Below are 14748 nucleotides of genomic sequence, written 5' to 3' on the forward strand. Positions count from 1 at the left end.
ATTATTATTATTGTTCTTATTATTATTGTATTTTTCCCCTCGTGTGCTTCGGCCCCAGGTTGCCCAGCAGCTCCCAGAGTACGGCGTGCTATTCTACCGTGTCGCTCGGGAGAAGAAGCCGATAATCGGAGAGCTGGTCCTGGGGATATGTGCCAAAGGACTCATCGTCTACGAGTTCCGAAATAACTCCAGAGTTGCGAGTCTCAGGTTCCAGTGGAAGGAAACGGACAGCATTTCTGCAACTGTGAGTTCACGCGGCCAAAAACGTGTTTTCTTGCTTCATTTTATGGCATGTTTCACAAATTATGATTTAACTTTTCTATGATAAGATGGCAAAAAGTGATTGATCAAGGAAATATTTTAAAAGCTTCATTTATTGTATTACTCTTTTGAATTAAACAGAATGAACATAAATAATTAGTTAATGACAGTTAGCCTGTAAAATATTTCTTACAGTTTAATTACAGCACAAAAGACTACAAACTATCCCTCATACTCAAAAGTTGTGCTGTGAATGCTTTCCAGTAGTGAAATATAATGGCTAACAAGATTTAGCTTCTATTGTACATACATACAGCCAAAGTTTCTCAAACTCTGCATTGTTTGTTGTGTTTTACAGCGACGGAAGTTCACAGTGGAAAGCAGCTCCAACAGGAAAAAGCACACCTTTGTAACCGAGAGCTCAAAAATCGCCCAGTATCTGCTCAACCTCTGCTCCGCACAGCACAAGTTTCACAATGAGATGAATTCTCGAAGGCTGAGCCAGAATCTGGCCTCAGGTACCGCTTGAGACTCTTCTCACATCCTTTTATCTTTAGCCTTATACTGTACTAATACTGCTGCTGCTGCTAGTCCTGCTACCTGCTCTACAATTGCTATTAAAAGCTGTGATTATAGCTAGTATTTAAGGGTTTATGTTTATTGTGTTGGTGTCTGATAAGTTCATACAAGGCAATGCACTTAAATAACCAGATAACAAGATAATCCTACCATTATTGAGGGGGACAAACTTGTCTGTAAGTGTTGCGAAAGACATTTTTGGGCAATTTCTCATTTGTTGTTTAGACGAGAGTGCTTGGAAGTACGGGGGCTTGAGTCGGTCGCGGCACGAGCACATGAAGCGGCTGTCGTGCTCGGAGATGGTGCTCAGCCGCGCCGGCCTGAACGCCCCGCCCACCGACGCCCTCAGCAGGTCCTGCGAGGACCTGCCCGCCAAGCTGGAGGCGCGGCTCAGGCAGCGCGTTCTCAACGAGGCCCGGGAACTGCGTCGGGAGTGCAGGTACGCCCCCCTCGTTACCGCCATCTCCACATCAGACTTATATGACTGCAGGTAGACACCCGTCTCCACATCAGTCTTATATGACTGCAGGGAGACCCCCCTTACCGCCATCTACACATCAGTCTTATATGACTGCAGGTAGACCCCCCTTACTGCCATCTCCACATCAGTCTTATATGACTGCAGGGAGACCCCCCTTACTGCCATCTACACATCAGTCTTATATGACTGCAGGGAGACCCCCCTTACTGCCATCTACACATCAGTCTTATATGATTGCAGGTAGACCCCCGTCTCCACATCAGTCTTATATGACTGCAGGAGACCCCCCTTACCGCCATCTACACATCAGTTTATATGACTGCAGGTAGACCCCCTTACCGCCATCTACACATCAGTCTTATATGACTGCAGGTAACCCCCCTTAACGCCATCTACACATCAGTCTTATATGACTGCAGGTAGACCCCTTACCCATCTACACATCAGTCTTATATGACTGCAGGTAGAACCCCCTTAACCGCCATCTACACATCAGTCTTATATGACTGCAGGTAGACCCCCCTTACCGCCATCTACACATGAGTCTTATATGACTGCAGGGAGACCCCCCTTACCGCCATCTACACATCAGTCTTATATGACTGCAGGGAGAACCCCCTTACCACCATCTACACATGAGTCTTATATGCCTGCAGGGAGAACCCCCTTACCGCCATCTCCACATCAGTCTTATATGACTGCAGGGAGACTCCCCTTACCGCCATCTACACATCAGTCTTATATGACTGCAGGTAGACCCCCCTTACCGCCATCTACACATCAGTCTTATATGACTGCAGGTAGACCCCCCTTACCGCCATCTACACATCAGTCTTATATGACTGCAGGTTCTCTCCCTTCACTCCCGTAACCGCCATCTCTACAAGAAAGTCCTTCAGTTAGACTTACGTGTGTGTACTATCCCGAGTCATGGCTTTTTAGAGGCGAAAGAACGTCATGGACCTGGCCTGTAACTAACTAACTAACTCACTAAATCACTCACTCACTCACAGTATAGCTGCAAACTCCAGTGTCTAAAGCATGTTGCCCGAGCTGTGTAAACAATGCGTAACGCATGGTCATAGTTGACGCAAATCCAGATTATCTTAAGCGACCCCCTGCTGTAACCCTGACCCCACAGGTTAGGTCTAATTCCTACAGTGGGCCCCATTCACGTACTTAAACAACTCTACCCAGAACCCAATCAAAACACTTCACGCAATCACAGATGAATTACTAGCCATTTAACCAGTGTGCATCTGTACATCTTATTATATGTGCTTATTTAATAACAGTGTAATTACATACTGAAAGTGCTTGCTAAACACGTGTGTAAACAGTTAATATCCATTATGATAGTTCTTATTGTAATTATATACAATTGCAGTAGATGAAATGCTAATATCTACATATTTTTTTTTATTATTTCATAATTGTTTTACTATGTATGTGATTCATGTTATGATTGGTTTAAAAAAAAAAAAAGACTTTTAAAGCAATGGTCACATGCATTGAACAGAGGACCGTCTGTGTATTGACTAGATCTGCTCATCTCTGTCTTTAGGCTGTACAATGAAAGTGAAGCTTCTCCACTCTAAAAGGCAGCTCAGTTTTACAGAAGTGGACGTGTGTACTAGGCAGCCATTTTAATGAATTGGGTCTCTTCTCCCCCCCGCCCAGTTCTCCAGAACCCATCCCTCGCGTGCTGTCCAGCAGCTCCCTGCAGAAGAACGACTCCGAGGCGTACTCCATCGCCTCCACCTCCATCAGAGGTAGGGGGGTCTGGAGGGGCGGAGGCTGCACAGGCGGCTGAGCCGCTCCGTGACGCTCGTTCTCCAAGCGGATGAGCGGCGCTCTTGGAAGGAGGCCAGCGGCCCGTCTAATGCGGCCGGAATTAGCTCCTCCCACCGACCTGCCGATCCCTTGGGTCACGGGGGGGAACCGGGTTTCTCTGGACCTCTCCCTCCTAAAGTTCTGGAAGGGTAGTGTACCGGTCAGGGAACTGGGCTCGGAAGTCAAGGGATTGCAGGTTCAAATCCAGAGTGCAGAAGTCCCTGCTGTAGTGAGCACGGCATATAAATTGGATTTGTTTGTCTCCTGAGGAAGTCACAAGGAATGTGATTTGATTGAGAATGCTTGGCGGGATAATTAATCCACTGATGAGCTCAGCTCGCTGAAGGCTTTTCAGTGGAGTGACGTGTCCCATCGCTGGCTATAGCACTCTGACCATACCAAAGCTAACGGTGGCTAGTCCAAAAACTAGTAAAAGCCTCCTTCAATTAAATTGAGATACAAATAATTTGAATTGAGGATTCAGTCATGGAAAAATGGTTGCCAACTAAAGCATGGCAGAAAATGCAGAAATGTTTTTTTTTTTTTTTAAAGACAGGGTATGGGACGACACAAGTGAGGGGCACGCTGCTGTTGAGAAAAAGTTAACAGACAAGATTTTGTTTTTCCCACGCAGTGGACACCCCGACGAGAGTGACCCCAGAGAGGGAAATCATATGCGTGTCCCTGAAAAAGGACCCCAGACTCGGCCTTGGTGAGTAAAAGTCTCATTCACGACACGTTTAAGAGTCCCTTGCGCTGCATTTCAGGATAACATCTAACTGGAATGCATGTACTGTATACTGTAGCTGGCAAAACAGAGCGAAGGTATTCCATTCTTTTTGTCTCTCACTGAATAATGGAATGCATGTCTATTATATTACATTTTATAGAAAAATTTTAATTGTGATTATGATATTACAAAATTTGAAACAACATTGCTGCAATATAATGTTCACTATTACAGTGTTTTAATTCAATTATAAAGTAATTTATTGCAGTGTATAGAAATCACAATACGCATTTAGTGCTAAGAAACGATATGAGCAGCTTCCTCTGTGTGTCCTGTTCATAATGCACGGTGCAGGCTTTATAATCGTTGGGGAAGACAACACAGGGAAACTGGATCTTGGGATCTTTATTGCCTCGGTTATACCTGACGGGCCAGCTGACAAAGATGGCCGTATCAGACCAGGTAATATCTTAAATATGATTTAATATGAATTTCTTGTCAAAAAGGATTATTCATATTTATTATTCAGTTTTGGTCTTATTTTTCACTATCCTTTATTCCTGCATGCATTTTGCTTTCATATCTTCCTCATGGGAGCCTATATCAGATTGGCAGCTTAAATGCAATAAAAGGAGATAGGAGAAAAGGATTACAAATCTACGTGTAGTGTTTTTTTCTTTGTTGATATTGGAGCTTTCTTTCATCGATATTTAAAGGGTTTTCCAAAGGTATGTGTCTGTTTTTGTGGGATGTGCTTAAGGTGGCCGGCTGATCTCTCTGAACAAGATCAGCCTGGAGGGAGTGACCTTCAGTACGGCGGCCAACATCCTGCAGAACTGCCCGGACGAAGTGGAGCTGATCGTGTCCCAGCCCAAACGTACGCTAACCTTAGCTTCCATAGCACAGTGGAGCTGATCGTGTCCCAGCCCAAACGTACGCTAACCTTAGCTTCCATAGCACAGTGGAGCTGATCGTGTCCCAGCCCAAACGTACGCTAACCTTAGCTTCCATAGCACAGTGGAGCTGATCGTGTCCCAGCCCAAACGTACGCTAACCTTAGCTTCCATAGCACAGTGGAGCTGATCGTGTCCCAGCCCAAACGTACGCTAACCTTAGCTTCCATAACACAGGGGAGCTGATCGTGTCCCAGCCCAAACGTACGCTAGCCTTAGCTTCCATAACACAGTCAGAACAGGTAGCTTTAGCTAAGTGGAGCTGATCATGTCCCAGCCCAAACGTACGCTAGCCTTAGCTTCCGTAACACAGATAGAGAAGGGTAGCTATGAGAATCAACCCCGTGTGTTTTTATTTGGTCTTTACGAACAGAAACGTTGCAAGACAGCAAGAGCTCGCTGACGCAGAGCAGCATGGGATTGATGATGGAGCGCAGCTTCGACTCCCAGACCACGCTGACCGCCGAGTACCGGCCGGCCGTGGAGGAGCTGGAGGAGGTCCTGTCTGGAATCATGACCCCAAAATCCGTCCGAAGGCTGCACATACCCGTGGTGCGAATCCTGGACCCGCAGGTACGTCTAAATATGGGGGATGGATCTTTGGTGTTATAGGGCTGTGTCCCATGTACACATCCTGGGGCTGTTGTTAAGGACAGTGATATCATACACTCCAAAAAGTGCTAGGATATTGTGTCTGTGGAGAGAGAGAGATATATATATATTTGGGACAGTTCCATTGAAATTCAGTTAATTCAGTTCAGAAAATTAGTTTTTTATATTCATGTATTTAAAGTTAACCATGTATTGTAATTCTTGTGTTTTTCCTTGTTCTGTGATTGATACAGGATGGCCGCTCCAGATCTTCCTCTATATCCAGTTTGAGGCCAGCAGAGCTGCTCTTTGTGGAACTGAAGAAGGAAAATGGCAGCCTAGGAATCAGTGTCACTGTAAGAGAACTACACACTATTCCTGCTTGTTACTCTAAGCCATTACACAGAGTCATTACTCTGAGCCATTACAGTAATGCCTTAGCATACAGACATACATAGAGTGGCAATGCTGCAGCAGCAATATATCGATGTACTGGAGTTTTCTCCAGTCAAGTTGAATCCATTTTTGAAAAATGCACACCTGCTAGAAAAGATCTGAACAGGGAAAGGGTCACGTTTGAACCAATTCTGTGTGCGCTCAGCAGGATGTAAATTTTCCCAGCACTTGTAAGAGGTGTCGTAGTTTTTTCTTTCTTTGGTTCATTGCTGTATTTAAAAAGTAACACCTTGTAATGGCTACGCTTGTCCTCAGGGGGGCATCAACACCAGCGTGCGCTACGGCGGGATTTACATCAAGAGCCTCGTCCCTGGAGGAGCCGCAGAGCAAGATGGCCGAGTGCAGATAGGTAGACCCCCCCCCCCCCCCACGCCTGCAACACAGCCCCCCCCCCCCACAAAATTAATTAATGAATTAAAATACAAATGTCATTACTTTTATCAAAGCAAAGGCAAAAGCGGCAGGTGCTTGGGCACCCAGAGCCCCAACCCCCCCATATTTATTGGTTTGCAAAAAGGAGTGCAAGAACATGCTAAAGTTTTCTAAAACTCTTGGGGTCTGAGCAAGTTCCTGAAACACTGAAGGTCTCTATCAGAGCAGTCAACAGTCTGATAAAGCTCTGTGTAGTAGATGTATGACAATGACAGGCTGCTCGCTTGTTATTCATATGTTCTGTACCGCAGGTGATCTACAAAGCAAAGTACGCTGCCACCATTTTGATTGTAGTTTTTAGGACACGTTTGTTTATGGCATGAGGCAGCTGGCCACGCCCCCTGACTGTGTTGTGTTCTGTGGTGCAGGTGACCGGCTGCTGGAGGTGGACGGGACTAACCTGCGCTGTGTGACTCACAAACAGGCCGTGGAATGCCTGAAAAAGACTGGGGAGGTACTGTATGAGTATGCTATCAGAATGTAAGACTGCACCCCCCCCCTCCACGCTGCACCCTGACACTGGATGACAGACCCCCCCCACTGGCCCCCACTGCACACTGACACTGTATGACTCCCCCCACCCTGTACCCTGATACTGTATGACTCCCCCCTGAAACACACACACTGCACCCTGAGAATGTATGTAAATATATGATAAAAAATATGCATAATTTCTACATTTTTTATGGTCATAGGTACCCATTCTACTAGAGAAAATTTTTGACTCATCCAAAATCAAAAACGAACCCATGTCCAAACCTTTCTTTAAGCTGCTGAACACAGCCGTGAACTTGCCTCAACCCCCAGACTTACCCATACGGCTCAAAAAGGCCTACCTGTAACGACTGACCTGTAACAGCTAACCGGTAACCCTCACTCTGTGGGTCTGTCCGCTGTTGGAGTGGAACGCTATGCTGTAGTTAATCTATAACACGCTATGCTCAGATGACTTTAGCCAGTGGCTCCCAGCCTCTGAGTCACGCAGCACCTTCAGAATTAACATGTTAATAACAATCCCACGAACGAACCATTTTGTTGCGAACGTGCATTGCAATAAATGCTGAATTTTAAATGATCAGTTATCTGCAGGAATTTTAGTGGTGTATACAATGGCTAAATTACTTCAAAATTATTATTTTACCTAGTTCTGCTGTGTACGCTTATTTTTGCTCCAACTCATTGTAATTAGTTAGGATCAGACTGTTAAATTAAATTAAATTCTAAACTGAACTAGCATTTTCTGCAGAACATAAGGATACATAATGATGAGAACAGGCCACTCAGCCCATTTAGGTTCGTCATTTACCTACAAACTAGAGAGTATTTTTATTTTTGCTGCATGTATCGTTGCTTGTGCCAGTAAAGAATAAAGTAAACATATTTGATGTGTTTTAGGGAATATAAATGAGATTTAAAAAAACTAAAGAAAAATAATTTTTAAGAGAATTCAAATCCATATCAGTATTGAGTTAATAACTAATCAGACCTCACTGACTGAGGTCGCAGTTGAAACGTAAACGCGCGCGCACACGCAGTGGGTCCCCGGGTCTGGGGGGTCTGGGGACTGCGCGGGGTGTTGAGAGGGGAATCCTGGCGCAGCCCGCGCTGCGAAGAGCCCAGCGGCCCAATGCTCGCGTCTCATTAGCGGTCATTAAAGGGGCAGCGCGGTTAATGCGACCTGTCGTCACGTCTGCAGCCGGCACTTGTTTGGTTATTAACTTACAATGCAAGGGCATCGCGAGGGTCACTGCCCCCGACAGACCCCCCCCCCTCCACGCCCCCCCCCATGCCGCCGCACCCACTCCCCAGTCTGTCAGCAGGATTGCTGCGTTTACCAGTTTGACATTGCCGCCGGGTCACCCCGAAACCCACCGGCGGCCACGGCGGGGACGGGACAGAGCGTTCCTGGAATCCAAACTGACGTGCGGCCAAAAAGAAAAAAAAAAAAAAAAAAACATATGTTTACTTTTGCTGTTATTTTTACCCGGCCCCTAATTGGATTTTAGAGTCCTAGGACAAGCTGGCACTCGCCTGTGTGCGTGTGTGACATCACAGCAGACCGGACTGAGAGGCGGAGCTTAACAGAGCATGGTTCCTTTTTTTTTCTTTTTTGATTAGGTAACCTATTGGAACGAGGCATGCGGTGTAATTACATAATGCAATGTGGGATGAATTAAAGGGCACCTTGGGAAAAGTGTCTGAAAAAATATTTCTACCCTGATTTTTATAGTGTTTTCCTAAAGGTAGGTCTAGTTATATTGGAACTGATTTAAAATGTTTGAAGTATTTGCAGTACTGTTTTTTAAAAGTTTTTTAGCATGAACCCTGGGGGATGTTCCTGTTGATAAAGCTCTTTGTGTAGAAATAAGAAAAAGTCAATTTGCTGAATAAGGAAAGCCAGGGCCAAGCTAGCTATTTGTTGGTCAAGTAAGAAAGTGGTAGCATGAGCAAATTCATTAATTATTCAATTTGGCAAAGTAACTTCTCAAATCAATTTAGACATAAAGCTACAACATAAATTGACATAAACAGATTCAATAAGATTTTTCTCAAAATCAACTTATCGTATTTGCGTTTTCATCAGAATTTTGACCTGACTGTCTAAGCATTATTAAAAATAAAATAAAGACTCTTAGTCAACCATTGAGCCAAATAGCACACTTGTGACTAGGTTCAAAGCAATCCTTTTAATTCCCGTCCAAGACAGAACACTACTGTGTCTGCAGCATGTAAGATCCAGCGAGCAGGCAGTCTCAGTCTCCCCCCCCCCCCCCCCTTGTTCCAGGTGGTGAACCTGGTCCTGGAGAGGGAGACCGTGTCAGTGCCCTATTCGGTCAGCACCGAGGGACAGGACGGCCTCCGCAACACCCCCAGCCAGAGCCCCTCCCCCGTCAGGAAGCGCAGCCAACCCGCCGCCGTTCCCATGGAAACGCCCCTGCCCGTCAAGGCCAAGGACTACAGCTTTGTGTCGGATGGTAAGACGAGGCAGCGCAAAAAAAAAGAAAAAAAAGAAAAAAAAAGAAAGAAAAAAAAGGGAGAAACATCTTCACTGAATGATGGCAGCATTGACACCGGCCTGTCACTGTCACCACGCACACTGAACTCTGCAAACCAAACGCACACTGCAGAACACCCGACTGATAACCGAACACCTGACTGATAACTGTAATAAGTGCAATCCAATTATGCTGCCAGCTGTAGCTGAGATGGTTAATCATTTAATGCTACATAACCTAATTATATTGCAGCAGCCTCTGTAAGATCATAATTGATCTCATTACATGTAATATTGCTGATATAATCTTTTTCATGTTTGTATTGGGTCTGTTGTATTTATATTACTTTTTATGCCTTTATATTTCAAGGGAAAACACACAGATTTAATGTTATTGTAATTAATTGATTCATCCAGTGTTGGAAGATTCAAGAACATATTTATCTGAGTTGTGGTTGTCTAGATATTGTACTTGCTCTGTATCTGAAACAGTCCTCAATGACTCAACTATGCATCACTATTACATTTAAATTGGGCGTAGCTTCCCTGGTGATACAATATGCAGTAATTTCAGATTTTTTATGTGATGGGAGACAGATCTACAGAACACTGGTATTATATTTACAAAATCAACTGAATTTACCAACTGCAATGCGCTTTCCCCTTTAACTTGATTATGACAGCAGTATTTCCCTGAGGAGGCAGTAAAGTCAGGATGTGGACAGTTGAGCAGTGCAGATGACCTCTGACCCCTTGTCTTTGTGCAGAGAACACACAGGAAGTGACTTTGAGAAAGAACCTGAGCGGCCTGGGATTCAGCTTCCTGATCTCGGAGCTGGATACCCCAGAGGATTCTGGGAATGTGGTCCGGATAAAGAGGCTCTTCCAGGGACAGCCGGCAGAGGAGAGCGGGCTCGTCCAGCAGGGTGACATCATCCTGGCCGTCAACGGCCTGGGGGTGAAGGGGCTGTCCTATCAGGTAAACACAGGGGTGCACAGTGAGGGCCAATTGCATGCAAGTTTTTCCATCCTGTTTGATCTTTTCTTTCAGTGTCACCATAATCAACAGATTAGGGAAAGTTTGAAATAAAGTTTGAACTTTTCGCACCCGAGAAACAACTGCACTGTGAACGGGCATGTTATTACTTCAATCTGAAAGCCACCCAACCTGAAACTGAGTCCCTCAGAGATGAAGGGAAGGCTCTGTGTATCTGTGCCCTTGAAAGCTCCTTCTAAAGCAGGGGTGTCCAGTGTTACCCAAAAAGGGCCGGTGGGGGTGCAGGTTTTGGTTTTAGCCCACCACTAAGACACCTGATTCAACTGATTAACTAATCATGGTCTTCAATCAAGACTCCAGGTAGAATCGGGTGTCTTTAGTGCTGGGCTAAAACAAAACCCTGCACCCACAGCGGCCCGTTTCGGATAAGACTGTTATCCGAAAACACCCCCGTTCTAGCGTGTCAGCATTGAGGCCTTAATCTGGGGAAATCTAGTCCCCCGGAACACACGGGATTAAATGGAGGAGCTCATTTAGGAAGTGTGTCCGGTCCAGCCTCCCGCGAACTCTGCGTGGACGGCGGCCAGCTCCCATGATGCATTGCACAGATGGCCCTGTCGTTTGCCCCCCTCCGCAGGCAGTTCTGCACCTCCTGAGGGGGGGCCCAGAGGAGGTAACCCTGTTGCTGTGTCGCCCCCCTCCCGGCACACTGCCCGAATTTGACGCCAACGCCATGGTAAGACTCCGCCAATAAAGACGTTTCAATAAACAAATAATCATGTGAGAAGATTACAGCTTCTTTCACTGAGATAAGGTTCACACACACACACACAGAATGGGAGTAAATGCAAATTCCCTTTTTTAAAAATCCCATTTCATTCTGCTGTACAAAGCATATCCATTTGCCGAATACATGCTTTCCTTACAATGGCTTATTTTGCGTCCTTGCTTAATTTCCTTGCGTCCTTCCCTCGTGTTCTTTCCTTTTGTCCTCCGTTGAGTGGAGCTAAGGAGGCTAGGAAAGGAGGCAAGGACAGGAAGTGAGGGGGTAAATTAAGCGATTGGAAGGAGCCCTTGCTCTAGTGTTCATGTGGTGCAGCTGTATGGCTGTATGAGACATGATGTGATGACTGTCCCCTGTGTCTCTCAGACTCCCATTCCATCTCCCACTCGAGAGCACAGATCGAAGTCCATGGACCTGCAGGTGGCGGGCGTGACCCCCGAGTTTCACCGGCTGCTGCTGCAGAGGGTCAAGGAGAACACCTGCAGACAGGTGAGCGTGTCTGAGGGCCGGGAAGGGCCCCAGGTGACGCAGCAGAGCCCAGAGAACAAGCCCAAGGCGGAGCTGGCCCCCTCCCCACACTCCAGCTCCAGCGCAAGCAGTAATGCCGGGGACCAGGAAACAGCGACCGCCGCTGACACTGAGCCCTCCCTGGCAACAGGCTCCGCCCCGGAGGAGGAGCCAAGTGATTCTAGCGCTGCCTACACCAATCACGCTCCCACGTCTGAAAGGTAACGCCTCTCATGTTTGCCCTCAGTGACCTTAACTGAATAAAATGCACTGATCTTCATATAGATTCAAAGGTTTGACCTTCATATATATATTCAAAGGTTTGACCTTGAAAACCAAAACTGATAGACAAATCAAAATCAAGATAGATAGACTTTTGTACAGTATTGATCATTGTTGGAAAGTGGAAAGCTCTGGATGTTGTACAGCAGCAGCGATCAGTATTGGAAAGTGTAAGCAGTGGATGTTTTACATTACTGATCGTTATTAGGAAATGGGAGCTGTGGATGTTTTACATTATTGATTGTTATTGGGTAATGGGAGAAGTGGATATTTTACAGTATTGATCGTTATTGGTAAATGGGAGAAGTGGATATTTTACAGTATTGATCGTTATTGGTAAATGGGAGAAGTGGATATTTTACAGTATTGACCGTTATTGGGAAATGGGAGAAGTGGATATTTTACAGTATTGATCGTTATTGGTAAATGGGAGAAGTGGATATTTTACAGTATTGATCGTTATTGGTAAATGGGAGAAGTGGATATTTTACAGTATTGATCGTTATTGGTAAATGGGAGCCGTGAATATTTTTCGGAGAGAGTGTGATTTGTTTTTGGGGCCTGTGTCTACAGCACCGTCCCGGAAGACCCCGCCATCTTGGCGGAGAACGGGCTGGTCATCCAGGCGGACGAGGAGTACCTGACCATCACCTCCACCTCTGGGAGCCCCATCAGCTGCAGCTCGGAATCCTCGGATGGCCCCATGTATGGAGTCGTGCCCAGCCTGCTGCCCCCCGAAAACGACCCGGCCGAGCTCTCTTACTTCAGCAACTACGCGTGGGACGAGTCGGAGGAGGATGAGGAAGACCCGGGGAAGGTGAGGCGCACAGAGGAATCTCCGATTCCAAGACGTTGCATTACATCAAGTTGCATGTAATAGGACTTGTGTTACTAACAGTGCTGAATGTTGGACCTATGAGGCAGTCTTTCTTTCATCTTGTTTATTTGAATGTTTGAATGTTCTAATACGAATGAGACCAACTGTAGATGTGACTTAAATCCCTTCTTCCTGAATTTCTCTCCACCAGGATGCGATGAAGGAGTTTGAGCTGAAGGTGACGCTCACCAAGTCCCGGAGCGGGAGCTTTGGGTTCACCATCGCACGGAGCAAGCTGGACGACTGCTACTACATCCAGGACGTCCTGGACAATCCCGCCAAGGCGGACGGCAGGCTGCGAGGCGGAGACCGCCTGGTCACGGTACGGTGGGAACCAAGATCTCGATTCGGTTTCGTGACGCGCCCAACCGGTGAAAATCCCGGTTTAAGGCTGCCTAGGGGCTAGGGGGGTTCACCCTACTGAAGAACTGTCCTAGTGCATGGATGGGCCCCATGGTCTGGTATTGGTGAAGTTCTACTGCATTGGTGGGCAGTGTCCCGTACCTGTTAAGACCCTGTTCTGGTGGCGTGGATGGGCCCCAAGGTGGTCTGGTATTGGCTAAGGCTCTATTATAGTGCGTGGATGGGCCTCGTTGTCTGGTATCAGTTAAGACCCTGTTCTAATGCATTGATGGGCCTGGTGGTCTGGTTTTGATCCAGACAGTGCCAGAGCTGGCAGCCCCCAGGTTGACACACAGTTTCCACTTGTTTTTGGAAGGATGGGATGTTTCAGTCACAAGTGTATACAGTATATACGCTTAGTACTATAAAATCAGCACAGAACCGTTCAGAAGAGCGTGATGTTGTAATAGCGCGCTGGTTTTTTTTTCGCTCTCCTTCGACGCTGCAGGTGAACGGCTACGACGTGACGAACGTGACAGACGACGTCGCCATAAAGATCCTGCGGTCCTCTACCAAGCGGCTGAAGATGGTTTTGGGGAGGGCAGTGCAGAACCTGCGCGCCCCCCCTCCCCCCGACAGCCTCCCGGACATCACCCTGTACAAGACGCCGACAGGACAGCTTGGTGCGTTACGCAGCCTCGTAGGGCACATTTAGCTAAAAATTGCCATGGATACCAAAACACCAAACATTATTCTGTTGGGAATAATGGAGACCAGGGGGGTGTTTCAAAAAGCAGGATTACGGAGTTACTTGGATAGCTGCGCTGAGTAAAACCTGGAGCAGTTTTTTTTTTTTTTCCTTCAGTCCACGTTCCAGTTTGGGAGGGTTCCAGTTTTTACTCAGTGCAGTCATCCAGCCAACTCAGGAATCCTGCTTCCTGAAACAGGCCCTGGAGTGACCAATCTTCTGTGATCACAAGTGCATTCATAACTGGTTACAGAAGATCTTACACGCGCTGCACTCAATGCCATAACTCAAACCATTAAAGCTTTTGCAGGTAGAAAGCTAACATGAGCAGTTAGCATGCAATCTGGTTGGCATTGCAGGTATAAAGCTAACTGGGGGAATTAGCGGTTAGCATGCTATCTGGTTGGCATTGCAGGTATAAAGCTAACAGGGGGGCATTAGCAGTAAGCATGCTATCTGGTTGGCATTGCTGGTATAAAGCTACTGGGGCATTAGCGTAGATCTATCTGGTTGGCATTGCAGGTATAAAGCTAACAGGGGGGCATTAGCAGTAAGCATGCTATCTGGTTGGCATTGCAGGTATAAATCTAACTGGGGCCATTAGCAGTAAGCATGCTATCTGGTTGGCATTGCAGGTATAAAGTACGGGCATGCAGTAAGCAAGCTATGGGGCCATTAGCAGTAAGCAAGCTTGGCATTAGCAGTAAGCATGCTATCTGGTTGGCATTGCAGGTATAAAGCTAACAGGGTGCCATTAGCAGTAAGCAAAGCTATCAGGGCCATTAGCAGTAAGCATGCTATCTGGTTGGCATTGCAGGTATAAATCTAACTGGGGCCATTAGCAGTTAGCATGCTATCTGGTTGGCATTGCAGGTATAAAGCTAACAGGGGCATTAGCGT

At 46.4% G+C, this 14748-nt stretch overlaps 1 protein-coding gene across 2 annotated transcripts in view; it reads left to right on the forward strand.

The window, feature by feature from the left end:
* ptpn20 (protein tyrosine phosphatase non-receptor type 20) overlaps positions 1 to 14748 on the forward strand; it is a 46449-nt gene that overhangs the window by 12416 nt on the left and 19285 nt on the right. Inside the window, exons 15-32 of one of the 2 annotated variants that reach the window (XM_064318408.1) lie at positions 59 to 244; positions 620 to 779; positions 1066 to 1279; positions 3002 to 3093; positions 3789 to 3866; positions 4239 to 4346; positions 4645 to 4761; positions 5211 to 5410; positions 5683 to 5784; positions 6140 to 6233; positions 6685 to 6770; positions 9102 to 9291; positions 10079 to 10290; positions 10946 to 11044; positions 11459 to 11820; positions 12455 to 12698; positions 12910 to 13080; positions 13609 to 13783. In XM_064318408.1, the coding sequence (XP_064174478.1) occupies positions 59 to 244; positions 620 to 779; positions 1066 to 1279; positions 3002 to 3093; positions 3789 to 3866; positions 4239 to 4346; positions 4645 to 4761; positions 5211 to 5410; positions 5683 to 5784; positions 6140 to 6233; positions 6685 to 6770; positions 9102 to 9291; positions 10079 to 10290; positions 10946 to 11044; positions 11459 to 11820; positions 12455 to 12698; positions 12910 to 13080; positions 13609 to 13783 (2890 nt within the window). Of the gene's footprint in view, positions 1 to 58; positions 245 to 619; positions 780 to 1065; positions 1280 to 3001; positions 3094 to 3788; positions 3867 to 4238; positions 4347 to 4644; positions 4762 to 5021; positions 5042 to 5210; positions 5411 to 5682; positions 5785 to 6139; positions 6234 to 6684; positions 6771 to 9101; positions 9292 to 10078; positions 10291 to 10945; positions 11045 to 11458; positions 11821 to 12454; positions 12699 to 12909; positions 13081 to 13608; positions 13784 to 14748 lie in introns of those variants that run through there. The other variant, XM_064318406.1, reaches the window with a different exon arrangement.

The sequence above is a fragment of the Anguilla rostrata genome, chromosome 18, assembly GCF_018555375.3.
Source record: "Anguilla rostrata isolate EN2019 chromosome 18, ASM1855537v3, whole genome shotgun sequence".
NCBI classification, from domain to species: Eukaryota; Metazoa; Chordata; class Actinopteri; order Anguilliformes; family Anguillidae; genus Anguilla; species Anguilla rostrata.